At 39.9% G+C, this 26108-nt stretch overlaps 1 protein-coding gene and 1 long non-coding RNA gene across 3 annotated transcripts; both read right to left on the bottom strand.

Annotated features, from left to right (window-relative positions):
- Window positions 1–4154: 4154 nt before the first annotated feature.
- LOC306994684 lies at window positions 4155–5717 on the bottom strand. The gene is made up of 3 exons (XR_013796717.1): window positions 5558–5717; window positions 4492–4630; window positions 4155–4388 (listed from the first exon to the last, which is right to left on the bottom strand). It is a non-coding gene; the product is annotated as an uncharacterized lncRNA (long non-coding RNA).
- Window positions 5718–15715: 9998 nt separating this feature from the next.
- On the bottom strand, window positions 15716–16965 carry LOC306994680 (interleukin-8-like). 2 transcript variants are annotated; one of them, XM_079605407.1, is made up of 4 exons: window positions 16764–16965; window positions 16276–16405; window positions 16017–16085; window positions 15716–15872 (listed from the first exon to the last, which is right to left on the bottom strand). In XM_079605407.1, the coding sequence occupies exons 1-4, from the start codon at window positions 16831–16833 to the stop codon at window positions 15839–15841; spliced, it is 303 nt and encodes a 100-aa protein (XP_079461533.1). In that variant the 5' UTR covers window positions 16834–16965; the 3' UTR covers window positions 15716–15838. The 2 variants fall into 2 exon arrangements, with proteins under 2 accessions (XP_079461533.1, XP_079461534.1); XM_079605408.1 differs by having other exon boundaries at window positions 15733–15872; window positions 16276–16402.
- Between the last annotated feature and the right edge of the window lie 9143 nt (window positions 16966–26108).

Raw genomic sequence — 26108 nt, 5'->3', positions numbered from 1 at the left:
TGAGAAGTTTTCTGTACGGAACACCTGTTGGTGCACCTGTTATGTCCGTCTGTTTTAATTACAGTGTATGGATCCTTAGCGTGGATCCTATGTGTGTTTTTGAGGTGTAAATGTTGGAAAATGATGAAAAAACATTCCAAAACGACATATATAATGTATAATAAAGAAATGTATAATAAAAGAAGAGGTCAGTGATGGGGTTGTGTTTTATTTTTTATTAAAGAAATGTTTCATACATACATTTGAAAAGTAGTGTTTTCATACATTTGTTAAAAAGTTTTTTTAAATTGCATTTTTCTAAAATTAAAACATTAAACAAAACAAAAAGTCTCATGTATGTTAAAAAGTTTATCACAAAACACATGGTGTTAGTCTTTTAAATTCATACCTTATTTGTAAATGTTACAACATAAAAAGTGTTTTTCAACTGCGATGTTAAAAACACACAAGTCATTTTTAAAAATACCTTAAGCTTTTACAAACTGTTTGTTGAAAGATGTACAAAGCTCTTTAACTATTCAGTGTAGAGATGTCCACCACGTCAGTTAAAACACGTCTGGTCGTATCAAAGATTTTGACCATAATGCCGGACTGAAAAGTGTGCGGGTGTCGTTTCATACGGAGGCGAGAATTATTTTATCGTGAAGATTTGTTTGCTCTGACGAGAGTGTCGGTCACGAAATCAGATATCAAACATCAAAAGGTTTCTTTGAAAAGAATACGCGGGGGGAAAACGCCCTTGAAGATGCTCAGAATTGTGACCCCGAATTAAGAAGCCTAATCTTTAAAACATCATGATCAACCGTGTCAAAAGCTTTTAACAAATCAATAAAAAGTGATGCACAGTGCTGCTTCTTGTCACGAGCAACAGAGATGTCATTTATCACCTTCATTGCAGTGATGGTACTATGTTTTTTTCTAAAACCTGACTGAACTGGGGATAAAATGTCCTGTACATGCAAGAAGTCTTTCATCTGATCACTCACCAGAGATTCAAGCGTTTTGGCCAAAACAGACAAATTTGAAATTGGCCTGTAATTATTTAAATTTGACGGGTCACCCCCTTTCAATAATGGACAAACAAATGCAGATTTCCATATTTTGGGAATAGTGTTGCTCTCTAAAGTAAGGTTAAATAGGTACGTTAGAGGCTGTGCTACACAATCAGCAGCTATTTTTAAGAAGTAGGGCTCTATAAGATCAGGTCCTGGTTTTTTTTCAGGAGCCAGCCCTTTTAGGGCCTTTTGAACCCGGTCTCTCGCCAAAACGTCATACTGACGGGTCTTGACCATACGTCAACATACGACGAAAAGGGTACCCTTTAACGTCAATATGAGACGCAGACATAAGCGCACCAGCAGCGCCTCCTAGCGGTACCCTAACGCATACCCAAACCTACCCATAACCCGAATCGTCACACATGGACGTTAAAGGGTACCCTTTTCGTCGTATGTTGACGTATGGTCAAGACCCGTCAGTATGTGACGTTTTGGGGTGAGACTGTGTTATTTTGAACGTTAGCCACTAAGAATGGAGTGAGATTGAAGACACTTGTAGAGAATGACACATCTCTACAAGGTGTCACAGTATAAGGACAAGCTGTGTCAAACAGAGAACCAGACTGAATAAAATGCTCATTAAAATGGTTCAATATCTCCAGCTTGCCATGAACTACTACAGACTCTTTCATAACAGAAGAAGGAACATTAATACCATCTTTGTTTGGAGAAAGTAATTTTATAGCCTTCCAACATTTTCTGGGATCATTTAAGGTGTTAGTGTCAGGGATCAATCAAGCTCGTTTCAAACCATAGACATGTATAAAGGCTAGATGGCTTACCGGCGCTGAGAGCCAATGGGACCCGACGACGTCACACGGCGGCCATCTTAGGACAGGTCCGCTCGTCCAGTTATAACATTAAAGTCTATTGTGCATGTAGTGCTGAAATAACTATATCTTGCTCAATTTTCAACCGATTTTCAAACGGCTTGGTGTGTCATAAACGTCAGGGATGCGGCTATTTAACTGCATACTGCATACATTCGAAACGTGAAGCTACAATTTAAACATCGGCATCAGCACAAATCATAGCCACGTTAATAAGGTTTGTAATAAACCAAACCGTTTGTAAATCCGTCAAGAATGCAGCAAGTTACGAGCATTTGTCACTCACCTTCCGTCCACAGCAGCAGGGAGCAGCAGCGCAGTCTCCTGACCTAAGATGGCCGCCAAGTTGACGACACAGCTGACTCCGCCTTGAGCCATCTAGCCTTTATACATATCTATGTTTCAAACCACCACTCAAAGATCACTCTCTCCAGAATATTAATTCCACACACCTGTTCCTCATCAGCCTACTCATAAAACACTCACTGCGATTTCAGTCTTTGTCAAGCCTCCAACAGGAACTGATTCTGATGTCTCCTGAACCATTGCGTCCCCAGATGTAACGTGTATACTCTTGAGAACCTCTTATCCTTGTGACTTGTTCTGTTGTCTCCAGCTCTGATGTCTGTGATCCAACGATCTCCTGAGTTTCCAATTTCTCGTCAAAACCGATTGACTCCAATTACCTCTGATTGTAAGAAGATAAGAATTAACGGTCTGAGACAGTGTTTTCTACATTCCTGAAGATATCTGGTTTACTCACCCCTGCATCAAGAGATCTTCACGGAACCTGCACCTAAATTCACTATCACAATCACCTTGCACTTTTGTCACCAATAAATAAAGCTGTGTTTGAGATTCACTTCCCTCTGTCTCCGTGCCTGAATCCTGACAGATAGTAGTGGCTGACAGATAAAAATCAGATTTTGCTTTCTTAATAAAAGAACATTTATTTCTTAGCTGCCTAAAAACAAGCCAATCAGACGAAGAGCCCGTTTTTCTTGCTTTGGCCCAAGCTAAGTTGCGGTCATGAAGAATATCTCCAAGCATGAAGAATGTCTCCAGGAATTTTGAATTTGGGGTTTTCATAAGCTGTAAGCCATAATCATCAAAATTATAACAAATAAAGGCTTAAAATATCTCACTTTGCATGTAATGAGTCTATATAATATATTAGTTTCATCTTTTTAAGTTGAATTACTGAAATAAATGAACTTTTGTATGATATTCTAATTTTTTGAGTTTCACCTGTGTGTGTGTATATATATATCACATGTTTCACAGACTAAAATGCATGTTTGAGCTGTTTTATCTGGAAAAAACTTGCAGTGATATATCTTAGTGCCACTGTTTTGTATCGATGCACATCAGTAATGTTTTTTTCCTAAGGCACATGCCTGATGAAGGTCGTGAGACCGAAACGTTGCTAATAAAAAGTTTTATTATTTGCAAGTACCGATAGTGTGCGGGAATTCTTCAATTGCTGATTTATTGACCTACTCTGTGTCTTCGTATCCTACACACCTATCATCCACAGGTGTGCGATGGTGGTTGTTAATGTGTTTATGTCTTTTGTTTCATTTATTATTAACTTGATCTAAGTCTAAGTAAAGCATTCACTTTAAAAGCGTGGCTTAGTTAAAACTACGTAGAAATGACTCAACAAAATGTAACTGGCCAAGTTAAAGTTAATTATTTTCTTTGTTAAGTGTTTTTTTTAGTGTAACTGAAGCGCTGTCATACAGAACAGTCCCTGAACACGAAAAGATGATTGTCATGTTTGCAATACTTCCAGGTCGCACATTAATCATTCACGCTAATGGGCCGGTCAACATGATTGCCGTGATTTGCTGGTGCTTTCAAACATCTGTCACGCCTGAGGCGTTCCCCAAAGCGCCATCAATTCAGTGTCTCGTTCCCTGTTCTCAGGGAGGTTACAGTCGTCAATCTGAGACGCTTTACGTGCTGCTAAATATCCTTAAACTGTATTCAGTATATATATGTAGCCTATACACACACACACGCACGCACGAACGCACGCACGCACGCGCACGCACACACACGATAATTTGACCTTGAAGTGGACAAAGACTATTTTCTGAAGATTGTTCAAAACAGAAATAAATCTTTTTTTAAAAATATATTTTCTATATGATTTCCACAATATTTTCTAATGCAAAGTGTCGTTTATGGTAGATCAGCAATAGTGCTTTCAGAAAAAAATGACAATACAGTCTAACATGTGCCATCATGCAAGCTTTTGCTTAGTCAGAAGGTTACAATTTTAATGAGCAAGACATCTGAATCCAAACAGAGTTGTATTGACATTTTTGCAATAGGAGACGAAACATGCATGTTTACATTGAACTGATGCATTTTTCACAGGCCTCTAAGAAAAACCTTTTGCATATAAACATAAATCAGAAATTATCCTTCGATGATCTTTTTCACCCATTCATCTTTAGGATTGAGGCAGGTCTGTCCTTGTTTCAGAGTGACACTGTGTAAGACAAAGAAGATTTAATGGATCATAAGAGACAATATTAATTTGAAATTCCCTTTTAAATAAATTAAATAAATAAAATCTTTGGCGTATCACTCACATGATCTGCACGTTTTTGCATTTTGCTCCAGCAGGAATCGTCTCTATGTTCTGAATTAGTTTGGGATTGATTGGTTTTCCTGAATATGTTCGAACACACTGGCAGCGTAGTTGTGGAGGCAACAGTCTAGTAGCGAAGACTTCATGAAAATAGAGTTATAAGAGTGAGCAATAATTCTTTCAACACATTTTTGGAGCTGATTTACAGCAGAGCTGAATTCTGTTTGCATCACTAATCATTATTTGTAACAATCTGTATCGTATGAAGTGCTTTATAAAGATGACTTGACACGTGACAATTTTTAATCCTTAAAAAAAAAAAAAGACTTAAAGGGCCCTATTTTAATGATCTGAAACGCAAGAATCAAACGCGAAACTCAAGTAACTTTGGGCGATCTCGACGCAAATCTGAAATGTGTTGGTCTGTAGTCGCTTCATTACTCATAGGTGTGGTTTGGCCGTAACGTGCAATAAACCAATCAGAGCGTCATCTCACATTCCCTTTAAGAGCCGGCGCGCTTGTTCCATGGCGGATTGCTATTATAACGGCGGGTTTCCCAGCGCACGCAACTTACATGATGGTAACGGTGATAACCCTGGTTCTTGACGGACAACCCACTTTGTCAGATGTCCTTATATAGACGATGTGTCTCGCCACTATTGATCAAACAGGTTTGATCCATCATTACTACAATTAGCCTGAATAATTTGGGTAAATGTGTAATTAGATATATGCCTATTTTTTCACATCTTCATGGACACCAAAATGATTTCCCTCGTGTGGTAATATGTGGTAATATATTTCCTTGTAATTATGTATGGTTTGCAAAAATGGGCACCACTGACTTTAGACTAGGTTTTTCCTGGTCAGTGGTGGAATTGTTTTCTGAAACTGCAAAATAGCACCAGGGAACGTTTGAGCCGGAACACGCCTCCTCTTCTTGCTCTTCCAAAATAAGAATGATATATGCGTCGGCGTAGAAAGTCATTTGCGCTGGGTGCAAGATAGGGCCCAATATGATCAAATACAATGATGCCAATAACATGCAGAACATGCCGCTGCTTACCTTCTTTTGTTGACAGCAATGCCATGCAGGTCAGAAAAAGAAAGGCTGCTACGGTGAACTTCATTGTTGTGAAATTTGCCACAGAGCAAACAATGTGTAATAGGCTGTATAAGCGGTAAAGCTGCTGTAATTCACTTTCCCGTCTGTTGATAGTGTCTGCGCATAATCTGGCAGGACTTTCTCTTATACTCCACTACTGACGTCACGCTTGTTTAAAGTGATTGTGCAACAGGAGGTTCTTCAGTGAACCCAAATTCTGCTGAAGGCACCCATTTAGCTTTAGACTTATTTAAGCCTTTGGCATTTTTCACAGGTGAAGGAAGATAAAGATCAAATGGGGATTGTGAAATGATGAAAAGCCAATAAAATCAATCACGCACCACCTAAAATGTTGATGTTGACATTAGGAAATTAGATATTGTGTTGAAGAAGGACAGAAGTTGAAGGTTTCTTACTTGTACAGCGCATTTCTAAATCTAAAAAGGTCCATCCAATCAGCAAGCATCTCATTTGGCCTGTCACAGTTGACATATGTGGAATTATTTGGAGCAGAGAATGCAAAAAAAGTACAAAACCAGTTTCCAGGTCTATGTCAAACATGGTATAGATGACATCTAAGCACAGAAGTGATGGACTGATGTTTTGGGAAGTCAAGCACAATTAGCACAATTTATTAGTAAATGTAAATTGCATATTTTAATGCAATGTACACATCTTTTGAAATATGTAATAATAACAATTAATAATAATAATTTGTTACATTGAATATAAAGCTTTTCTCAGCACTTAAACTGCTTTACATTTACAATTGCTATAACATTTTCTTAAGTGAACATGCAAATGTGTTGTCAAATTGTAATATTTTAGATCAAAGAGGTTCAGGTTTGGAAATCCCTTAAGTAAGGAATGATGCAAAATCACAGGGACAATGTACACACTAAACATGGACACTATGAGCTTGACCGTTCGACAGAGAGGGCTCTCGCAGCATCCGACGGGAGCTTGGATCCTCACGGCATCGGACGGGTAAGCCTCGCCAGCAGTCGAACGGAGGGCGCCCGCTGAACTCGGTCAGGGGGCTCGACCGGCGCTTCGAAGGGGGCTGGGACACGGGAATAGACCCCTCGCGGCCCAACGAACGGGGAGCCCACACGGCGACGACTAAGTCAGGCAGGCTCTCACTGCTATTCGAACGGGAGGGCTCGACCAACGCTTCGGAAGGGGGATTGAGCCCGGCCTAGGAACGGGGAGCCATCACTGCGTGCGAACGGGGGAGCCTGCAATTGTTTGTAAAAATATACTGAATTGTATGTACTTTTGTAGCGGGCGTGAAATACGGCGAGCCGAAATGGTTTTGGAAAGTGGGTTGGAGAGTGGCATCAATGCAGGTGAGCGAGAACGGCCTTTGTTAATGCAGTGCACAGTTGTTTTGTTGTCGCAATGGACCAGGATACTTTTAGTTGACCACTCTTCCCCCCATAGGGAAGCAGCGACAACGATTGGATACAGCTCGAAAAGGGCCGAGGAGGCTGAGGTTTTCAGAAAGAGAAAACAGGAAAGAGGAGCATGAGTACTCAATCGGGAGATTTTCTCACTGCATCCGCTGTGAGACCAATGCTCGCTGGACAGAGAAGAGGAAACATAGGTAACACTTTACAATAAGGTTCATTTATTAAACATTATTTAATGTATTAACTAACATGAACAATACATTTGTTACAGTATTTATGAATCTTTGTCAGAGGTGTCAAAAGTATTCACATTCATTACTCAAGTAGAAGTACAGATACTAGGGTTTAAAATGACTTCTGTAGAAGTTGAAGTATCAACTCAAGCTTTTTACTCAAGTAAAAGTGTAAAAGTACATGGTTTCAAAACTACTTAAAGTATAAAAGTAAAAGTAATGCAAGGCAAAAAATGCCATTAAGGACAAAAGCTTAGACCGCGCCAAAGGGGCCTATAGTGCACCCCACCTCCTCAACAACAACAAAAAAATTCTGAGGCCATAATGACTATAATGTTATATATATTAAAATGTAAATGTTGAAAAACTTGTGAGGCACTAGGCTACCTGTTTCAGCCACATATAAAGATTTCGGATATTGCCATCTTTGTGGGGATATTTTGACACTATAATGGTTGCGCGCACGCACACACTCTCTCTCTCCCACACACACACTCTCTCTCTCTCCTCTCTCTCTCACACACACACGCACGCACTCTCTCTCTCTCACTCTCTCTCACACACACACACACACACACACACACACTCTCTCTCTCTCTCTCTTCTCTCTCTCCACACTCTCTCTCTTCTCTCTCTCTCTCACACACACACTCTCTCTCTCTCTCTCTCTCTCACACACACTCTCTCTCTCTCTCTCTCTCACACACACACACACACACACACACACACACACACACACACACACACACACACACACACCCACACTCAGTCTCCCTCTCACACACACTCGCTCTCTCACACACACGCACACACTCTCTCTCTCCTCTCTCTCTCACACACACGCGCGCACGCACACACACACTAACGATTATGTTTGCCACTTATCCCGCGATTGTCATACAGTAGGCAATATTGTAAAAACGGCTGTCCCCAAAGCAATATTTGACACGATTTGCCCCGTATTCTTGAGCACAAAACTGTTGATTTCTCCCTCGCTTACCGCATCTACAGTAGGTTTCCTTCGGAGGAGTTTTGCCGCTTCGCACAACCAAATGTAACTACAGCGCGCCGCGCGGACAGCCTCTCACAAGTTAGAAAGAAAACACAAAGCCAATCAGTTTAGCGATGTGTGTTCAGGAGGCGGGACTCCGATCTATTGTATAATTGGCCATTTTTTGAACGACGACAAGCCGGAATGAAAACAAGCGGGAATGAAAACAAGCAGAAATGAAATGGGAGTAACGAGGCTATTTTTAAAAATGTAAGGAGTAGAAAGTACAGATAATTGCGTGAAAATGTAAGGAGTAGAAGTAAAAAGTCGGCTGAAAAATAATTACTCCAGTAAAGTATAGATACCCAAAATTTCTACTTAAGTAATGTAACGAAGTATTTGTACTTCGTTACTTGACACCTCTGATCTTTGTTAATGTTAGTTAATATGAATAAAGCTGTTCATTGTTTGTTCATGTTAGTTCACAGTGCATTAACTCATGTTAACAAGATTTTAATAAAGTATTAGTAAATGTCGAAATTAACATTAACAAAGATGAATAAATGCTGTATAAATGCAGTTCATTATTAGTTAACGTTAACTAATGTAGTTAACTAATGTTAACTAATGAACCTTATTGTAAAGTGTTACCGAAACATAGATGCATGCTACGTCTGCTGTGAGACCAATGCTCGCTGGACAGAGAAGAGGAAACATAGATGCATGCTACGTCCGCTGTGAGACCAATGCTCTCTGGACAGAGAAGAGGAAACATAGATGCATGCTACGTCCGCTGGGAGACCAATGCTCGCTGGACAGAGAAGGAGGAAACATAGATGCATGCTACGTCCGCTGTGAGACTACACTCTAAAAAATGCTGGGTTGTTTCAACCCAATTTTGGGTCAAATATGGACAAACCCAAACGTTGGGTTAAAAAATGTAATGTAAAAATTTAACCCAACGGCTGGGTTTGTCCATATTTGACCCAAAATTGGGTTGAAACAACCCAGCATTTTTTAGAGTGTAATGCTCGCTGGACAGAGAAGAGGAAACATAGTGCATGCTACGTCCGCTGTGAGACCAATGCTCGCTGGACAGAGAAGAGGAAACATAGATGCATGCTACGTCCGCTGTGAGACCAATGCTCGCTGGACAGAGAAGAGGAAACATAGTGCATGCTACGTCCGCTGTGAGACCAATGCTCGCTGGACAGAGAAGAGGAAACATAGTGCATGCTACATCCGCTGTGAGACCAATGCTCGCTGGACAGAGAAGAGGAAACATAGATGCATGCTACGTCCGCTGGGAGACCAATGCTCGCTGGACAGAGAAGAGGAAACATAGATGCATGCTACGTCCGCTGTGAGACCAATGCTCGCTGGACAGAGAAGAGGAAACATAGTGCATGCTACGTCCGCTGTGAGACCAATGCTTGCTGGAGGGAGAAAGAAAACCCAGGAGGACAACCCGAAGGGGTTTTAATCGATGAAGCATTGGTGTTTCTGGAACCAAAAGCGTGTCACAGGTTTGTTGGAGTCGTCTATGAATAGGGGTTCAAGGAGGGATTTAGCCAGAGAGCTTCTCTATTGAAGATATGCCAGACAGAGTGGTATGGTTGGATTGGCTATGAGAGGTTGTCTGGTGTCAGGGCGGGTAGGCTTGCATCCCTTTGATCAGGAGGGAGGTTTGTAAATTATTTATCTCTGGGGAGGGGGCGCCGTAAATGAACTTGTGGAAAAATTGGAAGCCGCTAAAGTCAAGTCAAGTCACCTTTATTTATATAGCGCTTTTTACAATACAGATTGTATCAAAGCAGCTTCACAGTGATAACATGAAAATAATACAAAAAACAATTTCATCATCGTCCACCTTAAGGCAGATCTATAATATTGTTGAATATTAAATGTCCCCAACTAAGCAAGCCAGAAGGTAAGGCAACAGCGGCAAGGAACCAAAACTCCATCAGGTGACAGAATGGAGAAAAAAACCTTGGGAGAACCCAGGCTCAGTCGGGGGCCAGTTCTCCTCTGGCCAATGAGTGAACAGTGTATGATTATGATTCAGAAGCATTACAGGTCAGAAGTTCAAAATGAATCAGAGTATTTGTCTAGTTCCGGTTGGTTGAAGTCGGAGTGGAGGAGGAGAGACTGGTTGACACTTCAGGTCAGCGGCGTCGTCGTCGTGTCCTGGCGCTGGTCCTTCATCAGATCTGGATACGGCCTGGTTCAGGTGGACAGCGGTAAACCTCGGGATAGACAGAGAGACTAATATTAGCGTAGACGCCATCCTTCTTATGATGTACCAAGTACATCAGGATTTACGGGAAGTGTTCCCGGTCCCGGCTGTTCTAAACTTTGCAGCCTAACATTGAATTATAGAAGTCTATAATGTGTTATGTGTATGCTAGGCCGAAGAGATGTGTTTTTAGTCTAGATTTGAACTGACAGAGTGTGTCTGCTTCCCGGACAATGTTAGGAAGACTGTTCCAAAGTTTTGGTGCTAAATAGGAAAAGGATCTACCGCCAGCAGTCGATTTTGATATTCTCGGTATTATTAACTGGCCGGAATTTTGAGATTGCAGTAGACGTGAAGGACTATAATGCGTTAAGAGCTCGCTCAAGTACTGCGGAGCTAAACCATTTAGTGCTTTGTAAGAGATCAGCAATATTTTAAAATTTATAAATTTTAAAGTAGCCTTTGATCGACCCGGCTTGGAAGCCCTTACCGCTGTTGATATGGGAGATGAATGAGGTGATTGAAAGGAGAGAAAAATCAGGGAACTGCATGTTATATGCAAAGTGGGATACTTTGAAACATCTGATTGGATGGTTCTGGGGGAAACTGCTTGGAAGATGGCGTCGAACGATGCGTCGAGTAGGGGTTTTAAGAAGTGAGTTACGGGAATATTCATTCTGAAGATTAAAGGGGTCATGACATGAGAAACCAAATTTGCCTTGATCTTTTGGTATATAAGAGGTCTTTGTACCATTAAAACGTCCTGCAAGTTTCAAAGCTTAAGACGTCCTCCCCATTATAAACGAATCATTTATTTAATCAAGCTCTAAATACAGCTCGTTCTGGATCCATGGTAAGAAGTGACGTCACGGTACGAAGTGATGTAGGGGAGCGCGGGGCACAACCTAACGCGGGGTTAAATGTAACACGGACCTTTTACGTAGTTACTCAGGGTCACGCGTGTTGTGTTTACGCTCTTTTTCTCTCGCTGCCAGAAGACGGTCTCCCGTGGATTTGTGAAAAGTTTTGGTAATATTTTGTGAAGATACGGGACAAAGAGTGTTTTGACCAGTGGCGATTCTAGGGGGTGGCCTGGGGTGGCCAGGGCCACCCCTGAAAGCTCATTGGCCACCCCTGTGGCCACCCCAGATGTGATAGGTAGTTGCATGTTCGTCAACACAACAAGAGATGCTGTCAATGATGACAGCTGATCAACTGATTTAGGGCCAGTACAATGTTCAAAAGTTACTTTTTAAAGAAGCACCTTAATCCTTAAAATATTTTTGGTCTGTTGGCATAGGGGTGGAACGGTACATTTGTATTGAACCGAAACGGTTCGGTGCATGAATTTACACGGAGAATACATGGTATAAAAAATAAATAAAACTCGCGTGCAAATTAATGAATGTAATGCTGCGGAACTACTGCTAGATACGCGGGTTATTTGTGGAAACCTAATCTGTAGCCCGGCCTTAAGCTAGGTTTGTTTATACTTTCGCCTGCCTCCGCAGCGCGAGCCTCCGATGACTGCGCGTGCGCCTCCCCAAATGGACGAGGCATTTACTATTGCACTTTGTTACTATTATTAGAATCCTCTATTGTTCATGCGAGTTTCAAGGTTTACATAACATTACTTTATAGTAGATATGGCCACCCCACACTAGCTTTGTGTCCCATCTTGGCCACCCCAGTAAAAATGTCCTGGATACGCCACTGGTTTTGACACCATCTAAGTATTTTTTTTCATCATACGTATTTTTCTGTTTCTGAGTTGTGTGTGTACGTCACCAAATCTAACTTTATATTGCCTTAATCACTGTCTTGTTGGCTAAAACATGGCACCATTTTGAAACATGTCAGCAACTCCTAGCAACTGTTAGCTAGGTTTAAAATATTTTTTACACAGCGGGGTTAGTTGTAGCACAGTGTTACAACTAAGCCGCCAAGTGTTCACAATATTGTAGGCTATGGGATTTGTTTACTATATTGATCACTTGTTTATTTATTAAAAATATTGCCTGTTTTCATGTAATAAACACTTTAAAATGTGATTTTAAGCTTGTTTTTATTATTGTTCCTGTTACTATTAATAATAATAATAATTTTGCATGCAAAACTGTTCAGCCCTTTCCTATATCTCTATCCATGATATTGATCCATAATCCCCGCCAGCAAAAAGTCGTCTATTAGACGTTGAATAGACGTAATTTTTACGGTCTAATTACGGTCCACTGAAGGTTGAAAATGAAAATTGAAAAGACGTCAAATTTGTCCGACTTTTCAACGTTTAAATTTTTTTTATAACTTTGACGGAATATGTAAAACTCTTTAAATTTATTTGAGATAATAATGAACATGGTTTGGTAGTTTGTTTTCTCTGTTGTTTTAGCATGTATAACAGACTTATCCTAGCTGTCTTAGATTATCAGTTGAAAACATTTTAGATGATCAGTTGAAAACACGTAGTCAAACAGTCCGGCCAAAACTACTTAGTTGAAATCACGTCGTAAACCAGTCCAAGGCGGACCGACATAATTTCAACCATATTTCAACGTTGAAAGACGGTAATTGTTTACTGGGTAAGGATGATTGGATGAGGGATGGATGTATGGATATTTATCTATACAGATGTACAAACAATATCAAACTATACAGATAAAATAGTACTGAATTATGTGTGTTACACACAAGTGTTACAACTAACCCCTCTGTCTGTTACAACTAACCCCGCATATGGGGTAAGTTGTAACATTTGCACTTCTGTCACTTTCAGTGCAACTGTACGAAAATGGAAGGTCCTATAAAAAAACTTTAAGTGTTCATTTGTAGCAGAGATGTGTATGTTTCTTGTGTAAAAAAAAGATTACTCTAACCTAATTATTTTTTAAATAATTGAGCCAAAACCAAAATGCGTTAGGTTGTGCCCCGCTCTCCCCTACCAGCGTTTGCATATTACCGCCTCCGTCACAAGACAACTACGCTTAAAGCGCAAGGCAACTACGCTCATTTCGTACCGTTGTCGCGCCCGCGCGCTGCGCGCCTCACAAGTGTTCAGTCGACGGACAGCGAGTGGGTCTGTGTACAGGGAAAGTACGATGCCGCAGATGTGCTGTTCCTGGCTGTGGACAAACAACATCTTTGAATACGCTGCGAAAGATCCAGTCGTCAGGGAAAAATGGATGCACTTTATTTTTTGCGGACGTCTCAGTCACGGCAGTGTTAGTTTAAGCGTTTGTTCTATACATTTGAAGGATGACTGTTTTGAGAACAGACTGTTTTGAGCTTTGCCAGAAAACTGTTGCTCAAAGATAAGTCCGTGCCGACTATTCTGGGCTCAACATCGACGACGCAAACTGTAAGTAATGTATTTAAAACTTTAAACTACTGTTTAAATACGCTGAAAGATCCAGTCGTCAGGGAAAAATGGATGCACTTTATTTTTTGCGGACGTGTCACGGCAGTGTTCTACATTTGAAGGATGACTGTTTTGAGGAAAAAATCCCAATATGATGCTTGGCTTTGCCAGAAAACTGTTGCTCAAAGATAAGTCCGTGCCGACTATTCTGGGCTCAATAACGACGACGCAAACTTACTTTTTACCATGGCTAATATAAACACATTTGTATAAGAGAATCTTGAAAATATGTCGCCTTTCTAGTAGGCCTACATGTGATAGAAAATTAAAAATGTTGCCTTTATCAATGCTGCATCTTCAAAGATGGCCTGTCTGTGCATGCATTTTTGTCCGTGGTACACCCTATCATTTCATTGGAATTAGTTAAAGCTGCAGTCCGTCGTTTTTCCTCTTTGTCGCCATCTCTGTTCGAAATCTGCAATTGCAGTTATTCGCGGAATTATTAACTGTGCGTGGGTAGTAAATCGGCATGAAACAGCGCGGATGAACACAATGTATTGAGGAGAACCTGTCGCTGCCGCGTCGCTGTGGATACTGTACTACTGTCATCAGCAATCTCAGAGTATACTTTTTGAAAGTGTATAACGTTAACCAACATTAGAATTTTCATCGGTAAATGTCATCTGAACAAGTAAGTAACATTCACTTTTGTTCTGACCAAATTCGGGGGGTGGGGGGAAGCATTGCAGTAGGCTATATCATGCTGATTAAATCTAACGATTGCATATCACGTCAAAACGTGAAAAATATATTTTGTTCTCAAATTATTAATTATTCTACATCATTATTGCGTGACTACATTTAATGTGTATTAGGGCTACCTGTAGTTCAGTTTTCATTTCTGTGCAGTATAATACCAAGTGCTAAGCTAAAACTCCACCATCATCCACACACGCTATATAGGCGACTAGCCGGGACTCATTCTATATGTGTACAGAAGTGACGTAATGACGCAAAGACATGCTTGAAATTCCCGCGGAAATCCACCAGTACCAATGGAATTAAAATCATTATTACAAGCTTACCGTTTTGAATCGAGGTAAGGCAAGCAGATCGTTTTGAACACTGGCTGGTTAAGTTTTTTTTCCAAAATGTCTTTTTTGATATTTTTAAACACAAAAAAGTGCCGGACTGCAGCTTTAAATAATGTTAAACTGTTAGCAAATGAAGCTATAGGATAATTATGCAACAATAATCCGTTTTCAAGTGTCTCGGGTTAATTTTTTTTTATTAATTCAAAATAGTTTCACTGGCACTGACGTTAGCCAATCATAACAGTGGGCGTTAACACTGAACTCTTAAAGGGGTAGACCCCCAAAACAGACTGTTTGAATCAGAGGATGAGAAACAGGGTGGGAAAAGGTCATAAATCACTACATTTTAAAAGTTTTTTTGTAAAAAAAACTATAGTAATACTATAATTGCACCTAAGGGAACATAATAATAAAATAAAAAAACCCATGTCATGACCCCTTTAAGGTACTGGAGAGGAGACATCACTGCTGCGGCAGTGGAGAAAATTTGCCAGAGAACAGAGCTCTTGTGGGAGCCGAGGTGACATTGCTGTGGCTTTGGAGAACTTTACAAAGGAATTTAGCTGCTGCGCAGTGAAGGAGAGTTTAGACAGAAACTAAGCTCCTGCGAGAGCCGATTATCATATCAATTGCTGCGGCAGTGAAGGCAAGGGTTAGGGGGTTATAAAACATATTTTATTGTTATAGTATAAGAGTCATCATTCAAAAACAATGCAAAACTATAATCAATATATGAAAGCAATAATTCAGTGAGACAATAATACATGTATAAAAAAACGAGGTAAGAAAAAATTTGTATAAATAAATAAATTTTTATTAAAGTTTATAAAACAAAAGCCTGTTTATTACATTCCATACTTCATTTATCAACATAGAGATGATTAATTCAAATTCAAATTCAAATTGCATGAATAATTTCCTTTAGTTGCTCTTTGTGACGTTCCTCCTGTTAATCCTGCAAACATAAAGAGACACACAGTACATTACAATCTGAAGGATGAAAGGTGCAGTGTCCGAGTTTAAAAGTATGAATTAAAATGATGATTTAACTTATAATAAGCAGATAATAAGAGCGACACATCATCATAGACAAACTTACTCTTCCTTGAGAGAAATCACCCAGTCCACACTAGGATTGAGACACATCGTTCCTCTCTTCGTTGTAACACTGTAAGAGACAAATGTAGGATTATTTAAAATCTATAAAATTACACTTTCATTATTATTATTTTTTACACATTGTATGGAAAGTGACATTCTGGTAACTCCGGTAACTTTATCGTTAAATGAAGTCTCGTATACAAGTATACATAACGTGTCTGTATCTGAAGTGTAGTTTTAGTAAGTTTCACACTCACATGATTTCCTCATTTTTGCATTGTGGTCCGGCAGGAATCACCTTCAGCGAGAGTACTTTTCCTCTAGGAATTGGTGGGTTTGAACGTGTTTGAATGCACCGGCAGCGCATAATGATGCGAGGCTTTCCTGCTGCGACAGAGAGAGTTGGTGTAAATATAGTATAGTAGTACTTTATCGATCCCAGTGCATTAGCAGCAACACATGAAGACAGTAAAGTACAAAACATAAAAACATACGATACACATATAATAAATAAACAATTGCCATCATCTTGTTTGAAGTTTTAAGAAGGACAAAATAAAGTAAAATATAAATAAAAACCGGTCAAACAATAAAAGCAGTAATGTAAATGTTATGTCTGATAATTAACTGCATTATGTGCAGTGACCTCCTATTGAATGGTTAATGATAGCTCGGCACAGGATAGATGAAATATCTGCAAATGAATTGATTTAAAACACCGTTATGAATGTTATATTCTGCTTACCTTCTGTTGTGGACAGCAGTGCAGCGGTGCAGATCAGAAACACGAAGGCTGTTACGGTGAACTTCATCATTGTGAATCAGTGTGTGCAGAGAAATGCCAGTAAACGTGTGAAGTGAGCGTCTGCTGTAACACAAGCCTGCACTCTCCCTTTTAAAGAAAAAGACTCCCACACATGACATGAGAGTGTGTTGCGCAACTACGATTTCTGATCAATCTTCTCTTCCAAGGAAGTATCTCTTTCTTGCTCTCTCTCTCTCTCTCTCTCTAAATGGTTATCCTATTGCAATTTCCTTGCAAGACAAGCAATTATAAAAATACTTAACCTATGAAGCATACTGTGTCATATTTGATATGCAAATTTCCCTAACAATTAGCTGAAACTTGCAGTTGCACACAATCTGCTACAGTCCTTCTGTCGTCTGATTGAGTTCATACTTTTTTTGGGGCAAGTAAAAGGCCTTTAGTGTAATTGTAATAATGTCCAGCTTTAGCTTGTGGTTCTTTTTTTTGCTGTGAAATCGTTAGTCATTTTTATAAAGTAAACAGGAATAACTTTAGTTATATTTCAAGAAGAACATTTAATAGACTGAAGCAACTTAGGTTTACTTAAACTACACACTACGTAGCTTTGATCATAAAACTAAGCATTTAATCATATTAGGGAGATATCAAGTGAAAACTGATATTTATATGCATTTTATGCAAGTCTGCGATACTGTAATAAAGATCTCATTAATATTATTCAGAATTTCGAAATAATGTGAATGTTGTCCTCACGTGCTATTTGAGTTATCGTAAATACAAGTTCCCAAAATTGGACGTGAATAACCTCTCAAGTCGTATTTACTACTGGGAAACTGGGATCATTTTGATACCCGAGTCATAAACTCTCATATTGCATTTGACTCTTTTGACCCAGAAAAGGTAGGCCTACATACTTTTTTTTTTTATCCATAGTTTTTAGTATGAAGATGAAATCTTGTAAGTGTGTTAAGACTGTCAAAATAAACATCACTTATTCTTTTCAGATTTATAAACAACATTTTAAACTAAATTGTTACACATTTTGCGTTCGGGTTTTGACCTGAAAGTGAACTGTGGGTTTACACTTGAAATTGTGTTGCTTAATGTCATATTAGTTAGATTGTGAAATCTCTTTCCTAAGCTCTTTCCTATACGCTCATAGATACGTTTTTTCCTTCCCTCTGGGGCTGCGTTTTATTTAGAAACATATTGTATTTGTGATAACAATAATTCTGACATTAAAATAAAATGACAGAAACAATTTAATGTCTTAATGTGTTAGTAGAGCAAAAGTGCATAGACCAACATTTAAGTGTAATCTTGATGTTGTTAACAAAAAGAATATGCAACATTTTTTTTACAGTAGTTTTAGGTCTGTCAAATAAATTACAGCATTATACTGTTATTTTTATTATTATTATTATTTTATTCATTTTAAGTCAAGTCACCTTCATTTATATACTTTTAACAAGAGGTACTGTTTATATATTCAATAACAGTTTTTGCTTCACATTTATTCAGATTTCATCTTTTACATTTCATTGCTGAACTCAATATAATATACAAATTTACAAGCTTATTAGCCATATTTCATCAATGAACAAAAATAAAATTATAGCCATAGGTCTACCAGACAAATCTCAGTAGTCTAAAGGCCTGTTCACACCGGGACGCCGACGTTTAACGCCTCATGACTAAACAAAGGGCGCCAATGTGAGTGTGCACACCGACGCGTAAAACACCACGCGTAAAAGCGTAATTTAAAAAAAAAAACGCCTTGGGTTTGTTGTTTTGGTTTGATGCGCCGCGTCAAAAACAATCCGACCAATGAGATTGGCGCTTTTGCTCACGTGTCTGGAGCTTCTGAAGTTACAGTAAAACACAACTTGGGGGCGCTCAAACACAAAACGGTCTTGCCGAGCGTAACGCGAAGAAGATATACGCCAAGTATAGCGCCTACACTGCCGGGAAGAAATAAGACGAGGAAGATGCAAGACGAGATGAATGTAGAGCTGTTGGTCTCGTTGGTGTCGGAACATAAAGAACTATATGACAAGCGTGCCAGCGACTACGCGGGGTATTTCTGTTTTACATTAAGCGCCATCTAATGTCAGGGAATGAATTTGCATGTTCACTCGGCTCATCGTCAGCGAAAATCGCTTGGGTGTGAACACAACAAACGCGTTGAAAAACGCTGACGAATAATGCGCGCCGATATTCATCCCGGTGTGTACGGCCCTTTACACTTTGCGCCAGTGGAAAATAAATGTTGGAATGGGAAATATTAAAATAAATGTTTGAAGAGTTAAAGTTGTCTACTTAGCCTAATTAGTAGTATTATATAACAATAACCAGCGAATACATATCATCGTAAAACGTTTAAAACCACATGTTGTAAAGAAAAAGGTCGACGACGACTCTTCCCGCCTGTCTCACGATGGTCCTGCCGGTCCGTCCGCCAGCGCCGCTGCGGGAGGAAAATGCAATTCAGCACGGCTTAAATGGGAAATGAGTGAGCACCCGCTCCGATGTTCTTACAGACAACTCAATCGTATTTATACCGTGCAAATAACATTAGTACAAAACGTCTCGGGTTACGACTGTAACCCTTGTTCCCTGAGGAGGGAACGAGACACTGCGTCATTGAAAACGACTCTTTGGGGACGCTCCCTTAGCGTGCGCCTCTGAAGTATGAATGAAACTAATCCAATCCTGATTGGTGTTGCGTTATGACGTAACATGTGACGGCATAACCGGATGCATAAAAGTGACGCCGGCACACACACACATTAGCCTCGCGATGAAGCAAGCCGCTCCTAGGCATCGAGGGGCGTGGCAAGACGACGCAGTGTCTCGTTCCATCCTCAGGGAACAAGGGTTACAGTCGTAACCCGAGACGTTCCCTATCGTAGGGAACTCAACACTGCGTCGTTGAAAACGACTCTTTGGGGAACACTGCGCGGGGGCAAACCCCAAGCAAGCTGGTGTTAATGCCAGAGCTTGGAGATCTCCCAATCTCCTAAGAGAAAGGCTATCTTGAACGTGAGGTCCTAGGCGAAGCCGACTGGAGGGATTCGAAGGGAGCCAGAGATAGCCCTTCGAGAGCCACCGCCAGGTCCCAGGAAGGAACCCTGGACCTGACTGTCGGTCTCATCCTCCATGTATCATGGAGCAATAGCATGACCAGTTGGTGCCCCCCCGAAGGCCCAACATTCAGTTGTGCATGGACCGCCGCAATGGCAGCCATGTACACCTTACGTGTGGATGGGGAGAGATTCACACAACTCCAGAACTGAAGTTAACTGTTAACTGGACCTTACTCATGTTCTCTACTCCAAGTGGAAAAATGTTCCACTTGAGGCCATATAATTTCCTAGTAGACGGAGCCCTAGAGATAAGTATGGTTTCGACCACCCCAGATGATAGACCAGCATCTAGGTACTGAGCCCCCTCAGAGGCCAGACCCACAATTTCCACAGCTCCGGGCGAGGGTGGAATATTGTGCCCTCCGCCTGAGACAACAGATCCCTCCTCAGAGAAATCTGCCATGGCGGAGCTATCAGGAGTGAAATTATGTCTGAAAACCATACTCGGGCCGGCCAAAACGGGGCTACCAGAAGAAGACTGATGCCCTCCTGACGGACCCTCTCCAGGACTCACGGGAGCAGAGCGATCGGGGGAAAAGCGTACAGGCGAAGCCTCGGCCAGGCCTGTACATTGGCATCCAACCCCAGCGGGGCTATTTGAGTAAGGGAGAGCCTCTGCCTCAACAGGATGTCTGCTCCCTGATTCTGAACCCCCGGGACATATAGTGTTCTTATAGATAATATTATACCTTGGGACCATAAAATAATCTGATGCGCCAGTCTGGATAGAGGGTGCGATCTGAGTCCCCCTTGTCGGTTCAGATAAGCTACCACTGATGTATTGTCCGAACGTATCAAGACGCAATTGGATCTTGTGTTTCTCTCCCGTGACAATCTGTGTAGAAGATACCCCATCTTCCGCACTGAGAGATTGCCGTGAAGGTGATGAAACCTGTAGTGGAGCTAACACAGGAGAACTAGCGATTATATCTGAGATGCGTTTCACATCTTGCCGCAGCTGTTTGCCCTCCTCTCTCATTTCACGAATACACACGAGAACATCAGCATTCATTACCGTATTAACCTGCTCATCTGCAAATGTGAGGTGCCTCTGAGGATGCAAAGGATCTATCTGATGCAAATAATGTTTTCTGTGGAAAAATCCTTTCCAAAAAATGGTTTAATCCTTCTTTCTGCTGCACGTTGAGAGATTGGACAGAGCAGTGGTTATACAGAGGACATGAAGAAGTTCATGTGAAAAGTGAATCATTTTATCTGGAAGGATAAGTCAAGAAAGAAAAAAAAAAAAAAAAAAAAAAACGGTCAGCATTAGTTATGGCGTAATGCATGACCAAAAAAAAGAGTTAATAATTAAAATTCAAGATAAGTTTCAGCACATGAGTGTTTAATGGATTTCATTTAATGGATTCCATGAATTTCATGCAGGAGGAAAGTAATTTGAGATGACAGTCAATGAATCTTCTGATATAGTATTACATTAATCATTTTTGCACTTCAGAAATAAGTTCAGAGGAAGATATGCAAGTAAAAAAGGATGATTCTTGCATGATTTATTATGTATTGTGAAATAATTTTTTTCCCAGATATCAAAATATAAATAATCTCAGCTCTTTCTTATGTTTTTATTTTTTTTGCTGCTATAAATATCACAAATTAGTATATATATATATATATTTATATTCCGAACAGAGTTGTATTGACATTTTTGCAATGGGAGACGACACATGTTTCAGGTGATCCTGAAAATATTTTTACAGGCTACATCACTACTTTTCTCACACTCCTTTAAATAAAGGTTCTTTATTGGCATACGGTTCCATGAAGAACATCGATGGAACCTTTCCAAAACACATTTTTCACAGGTCTCTAAGAAAAACCATAAGCTTTTGCATATAAACATAAATCAGAAATTATCCTTCGATGATCTTTTTCACCCATTCATCTTTAGGATTGAGGCAGGTCTGTCCTTGTTTCAGAGTGACAGTGTGTAAGACAAAGAAGATTTCATGAAGGCGGATTAAAAAAACAGATTAAATGGATCATAAGAGACAATATTAATTTGAATCTATCATGCATCCAGATTGTACTGATCTTTGGCGTATCACTCACATGATCTGCACGTTTTTGCATTTTCTATGTCTCTATGTTCTGAATTAGTTTGGGATTGATTGGTTTTCCTGAATATGTTCGAACACACTGGCAGCGTAGTTGTGGAGGCAACAGTCTGGTAGCGAAGACTTCATGAAAATAGAGTTATAAGAGTGAGCAATAATTCTTTCAACACATTTTTAGAGCTGATTTACAGCAGAACTGAATTCAGTTTGCATCACTGGTAATTATTTGTAACAATCTGTATCGTATGAAGTGCTTTATAAATAAAGGAGACTTGACACATGGCAATTTTTAATCCTTTAAAAAAAGAGACTTAATATTATCAAATACAATTGATATCGCCAATAACATCAGAACATCTGCTTACCTTCAATGCCATGCAGGTCAGAAAAAGAAAGGCTGCTACGGTGAACTTCATTGTTGTGAAATTTGCCACAGAGCAAACAATGTGTAATAGGCTGTATAAGCGGTAAAGCTGCTGTAATTCACTTTACCGTCTGTTGAGTGTCAGCGTATAATCTGGCAGGACTTTCTCTTTTAAAGTACCGCACTACTGACATCACGCTTGTTGAAAGTGATTGCAACAGGAGGTTCTTCAGTGAACCCATACATAAGATAAAGGTTTCTTACTTGTACAGCGCATTGCCAAATCCAAAAAGGTCAATCGGCGAGCATCTCATTTGGCCTGTCAAAGTTTACATATGTGGAATTATTTGTAGCAGAGAATGCCAAAAATAAGTACGAAAACAGTTTCCAGGTCTAGATGATATCTAAGCACAGAAGTGATGGACTTACGTTTTATGAAGTCAAGCACAATTTGCCCGATTTATTTGTAAATGTTAACGTTTACATTATATTAGGCTATATATTAAATTTCATATTATAATTTTTTTTAAATGTGTAATAATAACAATTAATATAATAATAATTTGCTAGTTTATATACTTTTATCAGCACTCAAAGCGCTTTACATTTAAAGCACGCACCTATTATGTATTTTTGAAAATGACCTTTCATGTAGTGTGTAACATATAGTTTTAAGAGAATGAAAACATCCTGCAAAGTTTTAAATATGAAAGTGCACCGCATATAAAGTTATTGTCTTTCAAAAGTAAGAGTCGACTCTGAGTCAATGAAATTATTAGTTTTTCAAACGAGTCATAAGCCGTTTCGTCGTGACGTCAAGATGTAACATTTGCCCGCCCACTTATTGCGTGCGCACGCAGACACCAGGGAAACTTAGACCTCAAACCGGCGGCTGATTCCTGTGGACACTGGATAGCATCATGTCGAGGAGACGCTGTGCTCTACAATGTGAAGGTAACCATCTATTAACCAGATATTCCTAACACTTTGTTAAGGGTTACTAGTTAGTTTGTAAACTGTCTATAAACGTTATCTGGATGTTATTATAAAGTTGCGACAGATGACTATAATACCTTGTTAAATAGTTAATAAACAGTACCAGTAAAACACGTGGGTTGTCCTGATACTGTACTTCAAAATGTAACAGTGTAAAAATTGCCACACAGAATAAAGTAACTGTTCAAGATCCATTGGTAACTTAAAAATAATGTCATATTTGCATAAATTGTTACCGTATATCCTGACACTAGCACATTAAGATAAGCTATGAACAAATCATGTTCCTCTGCCTCTTTCTGGTTAAATAATGTTTGTAGAATGGGTTACAAAAAATTTATTAAGTAAAAAGACTGTTTGCTAACAGTTAAATGACAATTAACTAAAGATTAAATAACTAACAATTTACCATCCGTTAATGATGGTTATTATAAAGTGTTTCCGAAAAGATATGTTAGCATTTCCATATTTTGATATTAGAAGGGAAGGGATGCAGCTGCTTTCACAACTAGCCTACCAATGCTTAAAAACATCCCAAGCTAATTTTTGATGCACAGACTTTATTGTGTGGTTTTCCTAACCCCCATAAATAGATTATCACGGTGGAATAGTACGTATAGCATGCTATGCTATGCCACTTTAATCAAAACCTATTACAAAGCTATAGCAATGTTATGTCAATAAATACGATAAACAGTGATTCTGGAACAGATCTGCGTCTTCCTTATCCCGTTTAAAAACATATTACAGTATGTAACCATATTCCGTCCGTTCGGAAAAAAAGTTGCACTTCAGTTCGTTACCAGCAGCTTTTGCCGTCAGGCAGGTAGCTAACATAAACATATTTTTGCTAGCCTGCCTGCTGCATTTATCACTTACCACTATCTTGTTTTTTCTTTTTGTTTTCTGGCTTCCTGAAGCATAATTCCGCTTCATGATGACTACCGAGGAGATTTTTTATTTTGCCGGCAGCAGAGATCACGTGGTTGGCTGGCTGCTGTCAGCGACTACTGAGAGGGGCCCTCTTGAGGGGTATCCCGATAACAGTGTCATTGCACTTTACTGCATTGACTATCAAAGGGGCGCTCACACAGTTTGTCGTTGCATTTCATTCTTAACCAGTCGTTGTCTTGGGGCCCCAGGCCAGCTCGGGGCCCCAAGCAATTGCTTGGTTTGCTTGCCTTGTCGCGACGGGCCTGACCACGATACCACAACAGTATAATCCCAAACTTTTGCTGTGTTCCCTTTATGTTACTGACGTTCAAAATACTTAGTTTTGAGTTTTATGTTGTGTCGGTCTCCTGATAACTGGCTAACTCACAATATTACTGTCTAACTGAAATACTTCTGCTAACCAGTTGTGGGCCACTATTACCTAAAACATGAATGCAGATTGTCTGTCGTTCTCACTACTTTGAGGAAAGATTAAGCATGGAGCAAGATTTGTTTCACCAAAGTTTATGTTACATAAGTCCTTCACGCTAGAGCTCGTCTAATGTATGCACTGTTATTGATACAGTTTCCACGTGTTCACCACAATAAAATAGAAAAATACTCGGTAAATAAGTAAGTACAAGTAAAAATATAGCTGCAAGCAGCGATTACGGGCCCAAGCCGGTGGCACCGCCACCCCGGTGCCTTTAGTTACACTAAAGGCACCGAGGTGGCGGTGCCACCGGCTTGGGCCCTCCATCGCTGCTTGCAGCTATATTTATTTATATATATATATATATATATATATATATATATATATATATATATATAAACCGCCACCCCGGTGCCTTTAGGGTTCCTGTGCACGACGGGCAATAACGTAACTCCGCTTTGACTGTCGAGAAGAAGTCTGCTTTAGAGCTTGCATCAGTGTGGGTTCTGCAAAAGTGCGCATCGAGGGCACATATCAACCACAAAGTATGCGTGAGCACCCTTCTGAAACCTAAAATGAAAAATTAGACACCCTACAGTCTCATGGACTTAACGGTAACGGACACATGAAATCAGCAGCCATTGTAAGTACACAAGACCAAAAATTAATATGAAGTGTGGTATATATATTCATTGAAATTACTGTACTTTAAAACACTTGTTTAAAAGAAAAAACACATGTATACATAGTATAAAACACTAAATGCCACAATATACCTATTTTTAATAGAGTCTTTCTGCCCCCCTCCCCACACACACAGAGACAGGGGGGCTGTCTGTGTGTGTGCCCTCCCTCCCCTCCCCACACAGACACACACGGGGGGGGAGTGTCAGACAGACAGACAGACAGACACACACACACACACACACACACACACAGAATGGCAGGGGGAACTCTGTCGGAGAGAGACAAAACCACATTCAAACCAAAATATCTGACTTCCTGTTGGTCGGAGCTAATGACTGTAAATGAGAAAGTTGTCCGGCTCGATAAGCACAATATACAGACCGAGTTTTGTGACTGTAGGTAAAAATAACCCCCCCACTTTAGTCAAAAGCATCTTGAAAGTAACACACTTCCTGCTGCCAGTTGGTGGCGCTATAACTTTGACTCACATTAGTTACATCCATGTGATCGGCCTCTTACAAAAAACACACTACTGAAGTTTCATCAAGATCAGTTAATGTATGAAGACGTTATAACACATCGTGTTTCTCTTTTCTCGCCATAAATTCGTTTCCTCGCCATGGCCAAACCGTTCGAGATATCAAAAATCCGTCCGCAATTTAGCAAACTTCACCGAGTTTGGTGAAG

The sequence above is a fragment of the Phoxinus phoxinus genome (genome assembly GCF_949152265.1).
Source record: "Phoxinus phoxinus genome assembly, chromosome: 2".
NCBI classification, from domain to species: Eukaryota; Metazoa; Chordata; class Actinopteri; order Cypriniformes; family Leuciscidae; genus Phoxinus; species Phoxinus phoxinus.
This window is presented reverse-complemented; position numbering and strand designations above follow the sequence as displayed.

Coding starts and splice junctions, on each gene's coding strand:
- LOC306994680 (XM_079605407.1), bottom strand. CDS start 16,833: ATGATGAAGTTCACCGTAACAGCCTTCGTGTTTCTGATCTGCACCGCT. Junction 16,406..16,763: donor ACTGCTGTCCACAACAGAAG/GTAAGCAGAATA, acceptor TCTCTGTCGCAG/CAGGAAAGCCTCGCATCATT. Junction 16,086..16,275: donor TGCAAAAATGAGGAAATCAT/GTGAGTGTGAAA, acceptor TGTCTCTTACAG/TGTTACAACGAAGAGAGGAA.